This window comes from Osmerus eperlanus, chromosome 19 (genome assembly GCF_963692335.1).
Source record: "Osmerus eperlanus chromosome 19, fOsmEpe2.1, whole genome shotgun sequence".
Classification (NCBI taxonomy): domain Eukaryota; kingdom Metazoa; phylum Chordata; class Actinopteri; order Osmeriformes; family Osmeridae; genus Osmerus; species Osmerus eperlanus.
This window is the reverse complement of record NC_085036.1, coordinates 11,303,233-11,313,535: the sequence shown is the minus strand read 5'-3', so window position 1 is coordinate 11,313,535 and position 10,303 is coordinate 11,303,233. Positions and strand designations below refer to the sequence as shown.

General features: G+C 42.6%; 3 protein-coding genes across 4 annotated transcripts; all 3 read left to right on the top strand.

Moving 5' to 3' along the window:
- Positions 1-2,566: 2,566 nt before the first annotated feature.
- Positions 2,567-4,523, top strand: LOC134039893 (proteasome subunit beta type-6-like). The gene is made up of 6 exons (XM_062486044.1): positions 2,567-2,720; positions 2,978-3,045; positions 3,147-3,278; positions 3,484-3,613; positions 3,899-4,043; positions 4,241-4,523. The coding sequence occupies exons 1-6, from the start codon at positions 2,628-2,630 to the stop codon at positions 4,366-4,368; spliced, it is 696 nt and encodes a 231-aa protein (XP_062342028.1). The 5' UTR covers positions 2,567-2,627; the 3' UTR covers positions 4,369-4,523.
- A 394-nt stretch (positions 4,524-4,917) lies between these two features.
- LOC134039659 (protein INCA1-like) lies at positions 4,918-7,214 on the top strand. 2 transcript variants are annotated; one of them, XM_062485664.1, is made up of 6 exons: positions 4,918-5,267; positions 5,388-5,501; positions 5,643-5,721; positions 5,968-6,191; positions 6,498-6,678; positions 6,858-7,214. In XM_062485664.1, the coding sequence occupies exons 1-6, from the start codon at positions 5,161-5,163 to the stop codon at positions 7,023-7,025; spliced, it is 873 nt and encodes a 290-aa protein (XP_062341648.1). In that variant the 5' UTR covers positions 4,918-5,160; the 3' UTR covers positions 7,026-7,214. The 2 variants fall into 2 exon arrangements, with proteins under 2 accessions (XP_062341648.1, XP_062341649.1); XM_062485665.1 differs by lacking the exon at positions 5,388-5,501 and having other exon boundaries at positions 4,921-5,267.
- Positions 7,215-7,810: 596 nt separating this feature from the next.
- On the top strand, positions 7,811-9,751 carry tnfsf13 (TNF superfamily member 13). Its single transcript, XM_062485409.1, has 6 exons — positions 7,811-8,033; positions 8,271-8,370; positions 8,454-8,504; positions 8,596-8,720; positions 8,803-8,941; positions 9,052-9,751. The coding sequence occupies exons 1-6, from the start codon at positions 7,830-7,832 to the stop codon at positions 9,159-9,161; spliced, it is 729 nt and encodes a 242-aa protein (XP_062341393.1). The 5' UTR covers positions 7,811-7,829; the 3' UTR covers positions 9,162-9,751.
- Positions 9,752-10,303: the final 552 nt, after the last annotated feature.

The window sequence follows — 10,303 nt, the reverse complement described above, 5'->3', positions numbered from 1 at the left end:
GCCCAGATTAACGGAAGGCCCGGATGAAGGAAAAATAAGAGAGGAATGGAAGACTGTAGAAGTCAACCCCTTTAAATATATCTCATCATCATCACTGTGCGATCAACAATTGATAACCATCGTAGATTTGGATCTAATGTGTCTATACTCAGACACTGATATGATAAATAGATCAATTGATCTAAAGATCAATTCAGGCAGTCCTACTCGTCAATGACAGAGACATTTTAACAATTTACATTTGTGTCATTGGGTGCTGGAGGGAGATAGACATGCAGCCTCAGTATGCCTCATTAACGGGCCCACTGACAATGTTGTTGGCATGGGCTGGGCTGATGTTTTGGCAACGAGACAAGCCTCTTTTTTCACACTGTCCTTTGCCACTTTACAACACACCTCTCCTCTATGGGAGAATTCAACACATGGATGCTGTCACACCATCTCACCATACGTACCTGTGCAATCTCTCCTTCTATAAGTAACCCTAAACATGGATTGATGAGACAGAAAGATGAAGATATACAGCACTGAAAACGCTCACAACTCGATGTTGCTTGGAACTCATAAAATGGTGATATCAAGAAATTGCTGATATCAATCAGAAAATCGTAAACTGAACATTTATCATTCGGCATTTGGCTCTATCCGCAACCACTGAGTCGATAAAAAGAAGACCATGTTCATCCTATTGTAAGAGAAACAATATTGTAAATGTTGTATAATAAAAGATAATAACCATGCGGATGTCACAGAAAAACCCCTCTCCTCTTCCTCCTCCTCCTCGTCTTCCTCGCCCGCCCGGCTGCTCTCCATGGGCGAGTCGGCCTCCTCTGCGCGTCCCGGCCCCTCCTCCTCCAGGGCCGCACTGAAATGCTTTTGCTACACATTGAGACCTATTTGATAACAGCTGGTGACACAGACTTTCTGACAGAATCAGTGAATGAATGAACCGGCGTGCAATACAGTACAATCCTGCCTGTCTGTAAATCTCATTGACTGCCCAAGTATCCATTCAGTTGTCTGAGTGGTTTTAACAGTAGGTCTATTCTCATCTGTTTTCCCCTTAGTACATCTGGTAGCCTAGCTGCTATGGTTGCAGTATGGGCTATTTCTATACCCTGTGGACCCTGGACGGCACTGGCTTTTAGGAAAGGCGATGATCTGGGATTAAGATGCTATAAGCGCTCTTTTGATTGACTGAGATCACGCTGGCAGCTGGGATGAGATTAATCTCTCCCGTCCCATTGTAAAGGACAGACCCTGGGGGTTCTCTAATGGCCTGTCACCTGTGAGCTTAGTACAAACATGACAAAATCACATATAAGTGACTGTCTCTGTATGTAGAAATATATAGACGGGATGAATATCCTTACATTAATGGATACTATATTTGACATGTATTTCCAAATCAAAACATCCTTTTGATGTTTTGAAGGATAGTCTTCAAAATCAAGGTAAGTATGTAGTAAATGATTCTACTATGAGCTGTAAAGTGAAGTGTGTTTTACAATCTTGTTATTTCTTCTGGTTCCCTACAGTGTAGCTTCACTCCAGGCAGTGCAGTGGAGGAGGTCAGAGCACAGTGACATTTTCCCTAACAGTGTAATATTGTGTCTGTGTGTGTGTTTGCGCTTGTTTTAATGTCACATAATTATCTAAGCTTGAGAAGTACCACGTTATAAGCAATCTGTTGCATAACTGTGCAAAGATGTTGGAATTTGACCCAATAATCCCTTGCATTAATGGCTTGTGTCTTAAGCCTACATTTAAGCAAAATACAAACAGACTCAAATACACTGACGTGATATTTTGTGACAGGGTGGACCTGGATCGAGTAGAAGGAATATAACAGCCAATAGAGAGCTGTGAGTCAGCTCAACACTATCACATCTCTGGGTTGCCTGAGGCAGTCCTTATTTTACTTACATCTTCAAAATACATCACTGAAGCCATATGAAACAGCCCTATCTGGTGTTGATCGCAAGTGCACCTGCATTGTAATGTGACTGGGTGCAACTAAACAATGTTTTATCATTATTGTTTTCACACAAACATCTGTTCACAGATACTCTTGGGTGGATTTTCTCCTTATGGCAGGTCAAATGTTTAACATTGAAGATAACAGCTTCAATTGAATTTCAACACCTCAACACTATGGAATAAGATGAGAAGCCATGAGGGAAAAAACGTGAGACTTTGCAGCTGATCTGGCCTTTGGGTAATGCAGAAGACAGTACTCTCCCCTACTGCTAATGCACTGTTGCAGAGCTCTCTCCCTCGTGAATCGCACTACATGTTTTAACCATCGACCCAATCAATAGCAATGGCAGTAGGGTCAAAGTAAAGTACAAATCCATCCACAGTGAGGACTTCAGTGTTTTACGAATGCTATAATCTTTTACATAAGCTTTTGAACGTAAACGGCATTATTATTATTTTTAATAGCTTTTTTGGTTCGTTTATGTTGTGTCGGTAGGTCAAATATACATTCTAGAGATGCTTCTGTTCTCCTGTAGAATAAAGGGAATTTGTTATCCACGTACTCCAGTAAGTGGCAGTAGCGAGCATAAAGTTGAGTATAACGTTGCCTTTACACGCCATCAAAGAAGAGCTTACTTACAACAAAGATGGCTGCATGTATATCAGCTAACCTGTCCGATAATTCTTTCAGTACCAATGATTTGGTGCCGGAATGGAGTCGAGAAGAAGTCAGCACTGGGGTGAGAGAAATGGAAACGAAACGTTATTTTGCTTCTTTTGCTATGTTTTTTTGTTTGCTAGCGCTAACACATCAGTTGACGTGTCCCCCTGCCGCGTTAGCTTGCTAGCTAGCGTCAAAGATGATGCGGCAAATAAACCTCAGCCACCAAAGTAACAGCTAGCTGGTTATCCTCATCGAATTAATGCTTCACAACTCTGTTTACTAAAATAGATAATCGATCATTGAAGAAATGTAACATGTTTCATCCACTTGCAGACAACTATAATGGCTGTGGAGTTTGATGGAGGGGTTGTAATGGGTGCAGACTCCAGGACAACAACGGGGTATGTTTCCATGCGTGCAGAACTTGTTTGGTCAACTTCACAACAACAACAACCGTTCAGTAACTGTATTGAAACACATCTGTGTCCACACTTTTGCTCAGGGCTTACATTGCCAACCGTGTTACTGACAAGCTGACCCCCATACACGACCGCATATTCTGCTGCCGTTCGGGGTCTGCAGCGGACACGCAGGCAGTTGCTGATGCTGTCACCTATCAGCTGGGCTTTCACAGGTAAGACCCAGAGATCTCAACAAAACACCCCTGCAGTAAAATGATTACTTCAGGCCCTAGCTATCTAGATTGTTTTACAATGTGCTTCTGAGTTCACATTTACATAAGATAAGAGTTGTAGCACTTTTTAATCCCCAGATGGATATTGCACTGTTAAAGTAGCAGAGGTAGCCTAACAATTAATTTGCCCCTTTCTTTGCTGCAGTATTGAACTGGACGAGGCTCCACTGGTACAGACAGCAGCTAACCTGTTCAAACAGATGTGCTACAGATACAGAGAGGAGCTGATGGCTGGCATCATTGTTGCCGGCTGGGACAAAAGAAGGGGTGGACAGGTGGGTGCAAAGCTCTGGAGCTCTGGGGGTCAGATGGCTGAACGGTTAGGGAGTCGGGCTATTAATCCGAAGGTTGTTGGTTCGATTCCAGGCCGTGTCAAATGACGTTGTGTCCTTGGGCAAGGCACTTCACCCTACTTGCCTCGGGTAGAATGTCCCTGTAGTTACTGTAAGCCACTCTGGATAAGAGCGTCTGCTAAATGACTAAATGTAAATGCATAACCTTTGTCCCTTCCACACCTGGCTGGAAGTCTGAAAGATGTGACCCTTCCTCCTCTCCCCCAGGTGTACACAGTCCCCATGGGAGGGATGCTGGTGAGGCAGCCAGTGTCGGTGGGCGGGTCTGGAAGCTCCTACATATACGGCTTCATGGACTCCAACTACAAGACAGGGATGACCAAGGAGGAGTGTCTTCACTTCACTACGCAGGGTGGGTAACAGCAAATGCTGTCAGTTAGGATATGGTTCTTACAGTTCCAATCTGCTAAGATTAACATAAATTATCCATTTGGTGGGGTCAATTATAATCTCTTACACATACCATGCTCATGCTTACTTAAACCTCAAAATGCATTACATAAATACCTCATTTTATTTTTAAATATTGCGTTTCTCATACTTCTGCAGCTCTTGCGCTAGCCATGGAGCGAGATGGATCCAGTGGAGGAGTGGCTCGTTTAGCCGCCATCACAGAGGAGGGTGTAGAAAGACGTGTGGTTCTGGGAAACCAGTTGCCCAAATTCTTCAATGCCTAAAAGGCAGATAAGTTTCCCAAGAAGACAAGGAGTTACTCCGTCCTCATTAAGCCCTAAATTTAGTTGTACGTAAAATCAGAAGCCATGCGTCTGTGTTTTTCACCACTTTTGTTTTGTTAAATTAGATTTGTTGTGTAATAAATAACGGTCTTGGATTTATTGGTGTCATTTTTACATTTTGAACGAACTGGCACACTGCAAACAAGCACAAATTCCCAATACATGTGACTTTTGTGAGCTGACAGTGAATAGAGCTGCGAGTTGCAGCTATGACTGTGCAGCACATGGTGTGCTAATGTGGATGATGTGGAGTTATGATAGAAAACTCACTGGCATGGAGCAAAAGAGTGACTCATCGATGATGGAACGAACTGCTGTTCAGCGTGGCCTACGCAGTTGTAGCCCAGGGCAAAAATGAGTAAGAAGCTAGTAGAAATATGCACCTGCGGGAGGTGCACCCAGCTTGTTACGTCTAAAATATGTTTGCACGACCCATTTAAATTGAGTTAGGGACTTGCAGTCTTGTATGAGTAGACATGAGTTCAGGTCACTTGCACGTCGCTTGATTGCGTCATAGATGTCGCTCGTGCTGCTGCCTTGGCGGGTATCATCGTCAGACGTCACCTTAATTTATTGACATCCTTATTTACTAACGCTAGCTAATGTGAAAATAACATTTATATCCAGTGACATTAATAATAACCGCGTGTTTTATTGTATAGACCCATTTAAATGTTGTAAAAACGATTACTATTTGTTGGTGGTTCCCATTTAGGGGAGATAATATCAGCGATGTGGCATTTGGGAGACAACCAAAGATACCGTCAAGACGAACAAACCCCTCAAGTTATTGATCATTCAGAGGTGATAGATGGTGATCAATTCCTTACATTTGCCAAGTGAGTAAACTGAAGATAAAATAGCTTAGCATATGAAAGCAGAAATACTGTGTCGTTTTGTCATGCAAAGTTAAACCAAGTGAGCACAGTGTGGTTTACAAGGTCCCAATATCCTCTCAGGAAGTCAAGGGTTGTGCAGCGTCAGAGTGAACCTGACCACCCTCTGCTTCCACCAATTTACAATCCGGAAAACAGAGAAGATATTTGGCAAAGGACATTTGGCCATCAGTCAAGGTGTCCACTCCCCACTAAGCACTCAATTGCCATTTAATGCTTGCCATTTCTCCATGTTTGTCAATATAATCAGTAGGCTATTTGGAATGTGACAACATGGGTCTATTTGTATACACATTGAGAGTTATGTGCTGTGTTTAGTGAAGATGAGGAGTCCTTTGAACACACACCCTACAGTACTTATCAGATACAGAGGTTATCCAGTAAACCTGAAGCCCAGGTGAGTTTCCAACCTACAAGAAAAATGGACATGATGAGAAAAGGAACATGACGATTGCACACTATGGGCATGTTTGGAGTGATCTTAGTTATTATTTTGTCTTACGGTGTATGCTGTAGTATATGTCTGTGTTTAATGCTGTTCCACATATTCCCTAATAAAAGCTGATAAAGTTATCCCTCGTCTACTACCTTCAATTGCAGTTCAATTGCACCACTTTCACAGATGTATTTTCTATATGCATAGGTCGGTACGGCCATTGCAGAAAGGCCTCCAGCTGCACAGCCAGGTAAAAGACAGAGACTGCTGCATTCTGGGAAGTTACCCTCCCCGGCCGAGCTGATGGGCCGGAGGAAGAGAGGCAGGACAGCCGGGGCGTTGCCAGGGCGTTGCCACGTCCCGCAGCCCAGAGTGGCAGCAGTGCTGCAGCATATCGGTGATCTGCACAGGAGACAGGGCTCCATCGACCGGTAGGACCTCCTGGCAGTTTTTAAATTAAACACTTTGGCAGGACGTGATGTGATGACGGCCTGTTATCACAACACAGAACTGTTTGCACACATGCATGCTGTGTACAACACAGGTCAGGGAAGGAGAGTAACAGTTTGCCAGGTTGGCACTTATGAATACATATATTGTATATATATGAAGGGGGCCAGTAAAGAGAAGACACACTCATGTTATTACTGTTATTATCATAACATTGCATCAATGGTCATACCGTACTTACAATGATGACACAAAAAGAGAAAACCAAGAAACGATCCCAAACCTAGGTTGAAGAGAGAGAGGTGGTGGGGTAAGGCAGGACTGCCGAGCCATGCAGAGGGGCCAGAGGATAGTGACAGCCCCGGAGCAGAGGCCCCCCAGGGGCCCACCATGAGCTTCAGTGAAGACAAGACAGAGGACGGGGCAACTGTCTCAGTCATTCCAGAACATACTACTTTTAGACCGGAGGTATACAAACAAAAACAAAAAACATTCAGCCTTAACATTGAGATGTGTTTTTTTTTTCCTTTTCAAACGAGCGCTAGTTCAAAAAGGATGAAGACAGGCTTGGGTTTTAGCTGGTCACAGGTGTGGAGGTTGTAAAGGAAACATTTTCACATCACATTTAATATCGTCTGTGCATACAGAGTCTGTTTGGGGGATTTGAGGAGGCACCACACCTGGCCCCTGGGGGGAATCCAATGATGTCATTCGTCCTGGCAACCGCTGACAGACAAGCCAAGGGAGCGTGGCAAAGCCCTAGACTGTCTCATAAAGAATTCTGGGGCATTGAGCACCACGCAGAAGAAGAATAGTTCAATTCTGTATTTATAATTGTATCAGTTTGGGGTCGGGCTTTGTTAATCTGCAGTCTTACATAAAGCATGAATCTTGTTCGTGTGAGTATTCACGTTGAAATGTCCATAGGATACGCAGTCATTTATTCTTTTAAATGTTCGAACCAATAAAGATAAGAAGGTAAATATTTTTGTTTGCGCTATCATGTGAAGAAGAACATAAGACTGTTTGGTATTTGAAAGGAGTTGCTAAGGGCTTGAACTTGTTTCTGGTATGACTGACAGTCTTTCCAACCCTCCGGATGAATTTGTTCCCTCAAGACATGGCTGTGCTGTCTTTGAGGTAGTGAAGTGTGATACTGAGCCCTGCAGCTGTTGACAGAGCTCTTCACTTAAGAGTCCTTTGACCTTGTGCCGTCTGAATCAAACTGTCATTTTGCTGTCCAATGTGTATTTGGGTCCAGGAAAATAGTGGAAATAATCTGTACCAAAATCTTTTCACTGAGTTGGTTCATAATCTGAATAATGCTTTTTCAAATGCAGAACTATTTTCATTTTCTTAACTCTTTAGCATAATTTGAAAGAAGGTAGCTGATTAATTAAAATTCTTTATTTCAACAAACATGGCAAAAAGGCCATGACACACATTTTCAGTGTCTTTGTTGAGTCTAAAACCTTGGGACAAGAATTTGTAACTTCCTGCTAAAACAACTGACTCATAATTTCCCAGAAACGAATAGGAAACATTATAAAATAGCCCTCCCTCTCCCTGATGACATTCAGAAAACGAAAGTTAAGGAGATAGTTGAAACATCCTAATCCATGATGGTAAACAGTAAGCCCATCATTCATTTCCATGGCTCATGGCTGCTGAGTATCGCCTCTCTTGCTTCGGCCTGCATCTGCCTTTGCCTGATGTCCCTGCAGTCCACCAGGCTCAGACATCTTCAGATCGAATTGGGGGAACTGCGTCAATGGACCGGCCTCGAATGCAGAGAGACAGATGATGCCATCTCGCGCTGCGAAGTAGGTGAGTAATAAAAATATGCGTGACAAAAATTGTATTTACTTAATATAAGTACAATTCTTCATTCCCGACTGCTAACATGTCCAATGCACACTTCAGCCTGATTCTCAAATTGCATTTTATTATTTTACCATCGGTTGGTGATTTCATATGAATTACACGAATTTGACATCAAATCACATGTTTACAATTTGTACGAGTTTCACCTCCGATGTCACCTCTGGCATGTGATACAGATGTATAACTCTCACAGAGGTTATCAGTGGGACGGAATAGTCAGCGGCAAAGAAAAAAGGGATGTTGCCAGGTCTGGTAAACGACGACAACGCTTTGCAGGTAGGTGTCGTTCTCTCTTCCGTTCCCTACTTTCTTTCTCTTTCTGTTAGACACACATTAAACTTAGCATCCCTCCGTTTTAGCTGGGAGGGTTGCTGTTCTTCATCTTCAACCTCTCTCCTTGCACTCATATGGTGAGTAAATCCTTTCTTGAACTTCGCACACTTGCCAACTGTGTGCCGCTTTATTATTCTCGATGATTCTAAACCAGGCATATTCTCACAGATGAAGATGATTACACACTGATCAAATGGACTGTTGGGAAAAGTCTGGGGAATGGACTGCAAGTAGGCCTATCTGGAGAAACGGTCACTATAGTAACAGAGGGGACATACTTTATCTACAGTCAGGTATGTGTTCAGGTATCATCTTCACTGTAATACTTTCTCTGGGAGCATTGCATTGCGAGACCTACTGTTATGCTGTGTCCAGGTGCTGTATAAGGACACCACATGGACCATGGGACATGTGATTAAAAAGCGAATACATGGAACAGTGACCAGCTTGATGAAGTGCATACAAAGCATGCCTAGCAACATCACAGTGGCTCAAAACACCTGCTACACTGCTGGTGAATATGACTGCAAGCTAAAATCACACAAACAGTCTATGGGATGGTGAACGTTATTGACTGCACCAGTAACATGTCTGATGTCTCCCCCCCCCCCCCCCCCCCCCCAGGTGTCCATTACCTAGAGCCAGGATCAACATTGGAGGTCTCTGTTCCACGTAAATCTGCTGGTGTAGTCCTCAAGGCTCATGCTACCTTTCTCGGCATGTTCAGTATATGACGTATTTGACTCAGTTTCCTTAACATACACCTCAATGTAGCATGCATGGATACATTCTATTTCTCCAACAGTAACCCCGCTGTTAAATGAACGTGCATTATCCATTTGGGAAGAATGACGTTGGATGAAATAGCGACCTCTTTAGACCGAAGAAGTAACTTTGCTAGAGGCGATGTAAAGTCAACTGTTGTAGCCTATAAGATTTTTCAATTGTGTTATTCCATCGGTAGTTAATTAGGCTACATCTTTTCTGATGGTATTCTTGTCTGATTGAGTTTGTCGTCTTCGACTCGATTTTGTTCTAAATATTGCTATTTACTAAGCTTTTGGGTAATAACGGATGACTTAAATGTAAAAAGGTTTTTTATCTGTAAATGTAACAAAAAGAGCTTACATTTGTTGGCTGTTTGACCTAGCCTACTATATTTTACCAATCAATGAGTTTTTCCTGTGCCCTCTGAGGACGGGGCCGGAAGTGCGTCTACCTGCCTTGGTACAATTGTTGTGATGACCAGTAGATGTCACTGTGACCTCAAGATTCACATCGTGACGTCAATGTGGTGTCAATAAATACTTAATTTTAATCATTATACTATTACTGGTTATTCATAGTATTGATACTATGGTTGCTATTATTACCCTTCTTGATGTTTTGTACAATTGTACATAAATAAGCAAATAAGCCGAGATTGAAATTCTTATAATAAAGGAATGAGCCATGCCTCAGTTGAATTTTCTCATTATATTCTAATAATTTTTGTATAGTTGTTTGAATAATTATCATCCTTGTTGTTATTCATATTATTCATCTTGATTAATAGCCCAAAACAACCAAAGTACATTCCAGAAAGAACACAAGTTTCATGTTAATACATAAATCACACAGCTGCCAAAACTACATTGTTCAGTCACTTTCTGTAGGTGAGGAAGTTTGAAAGGTTGAAAATGGAAAGTGTCCTCTTCCTCTCCCGTGGTCATAGCAGAGCTCTGTAACCTTTATTGTGTTGTAGGGTCAGCTTTGCGCTTGGACACTTAATAACAATCAGCTTCAAGGGTGGAGTAGGAAACTGCCCTCGCGCCAAGTTTCCATAAACAGAGCTGACCAGGCCACCGCTTAGAGCAATGTTACCATGTTCTGATTC

What these genes read in the sequence shown, in the direction of transcription:
- LOC134039893 (XM_062486044.1), top strand. Translation starts at nt 2,628, where the DNA reads ATGGCTGCATGTATATCAGCTAACCTGTCCGATAATTCTTTCAGTACC. An exon ending in GAGAAGAAGTCAGCACTGGG is followed by an intron (nt 2,721 to 2,977) that starts GTGAGAGAAATG and finishes ATCCACTTGCAG; the next exon opens with ACAACTATAATGGCTGTGGA. An exon ending in TATCAGCTGGGCTTTCACAG is followed by an intron (nt 3,279 to 3,483) that starts GTAAGACCCAGA and finishes TCTTTGCTGCAG; the next exon opens with TATTGAACTGGACGAGGCTC.
- LOC134039659 (XM_062485664.1), top strand. Translation starts at nt 5,161, where the DNA reads ATGTGGCATTTGGGAGACAACCAAAGATACCGTCAAGACGAACAAACC. An exon ending in CAATTCCTTACATTTGCCAA is followed by an intron (nt 5,268 to 5,387) that starts GTGAGTAAACTG and finishes ATATCCTCTCAG; the next exon opens with GAAGTCAAGGGTTGTGCAGC. An exon ending in CCAGTAAACCTGAAGCCCAG is followed by an intron (nt 5,722 to 5,967) that starts GTGAGTTTCCAA and finishes CTATATGCATAG; the next exon opens with GTCGGTACGGCCATTGCAGA.
- tnfsf13 (XM_062485409.1), top strand. Translation starts at nt 7,830, where the DNA reads ATGATGGTAAACAGTAAGCCCATCATTCATTTCCATGGCTCATGGCTG. An exon ending in ACGACGACAACGCTTTGCAG is followed by an intron (nt 8,371 to 8,453) that starts GTAGGTGTCGTT and finishes CCTCCGTTTTAG; the next exon opens with CTGGGAGGGTTGCTGTTCTT. An exon ending in AAACACCTGCTACACTGCTG is followed by an intron (nt 8,942 to 9,051) that starts GTGAATATGACT and finishes CCCCCCCCCCAG; the next exon opens with GTGTCCATTACCTAGAGCCA.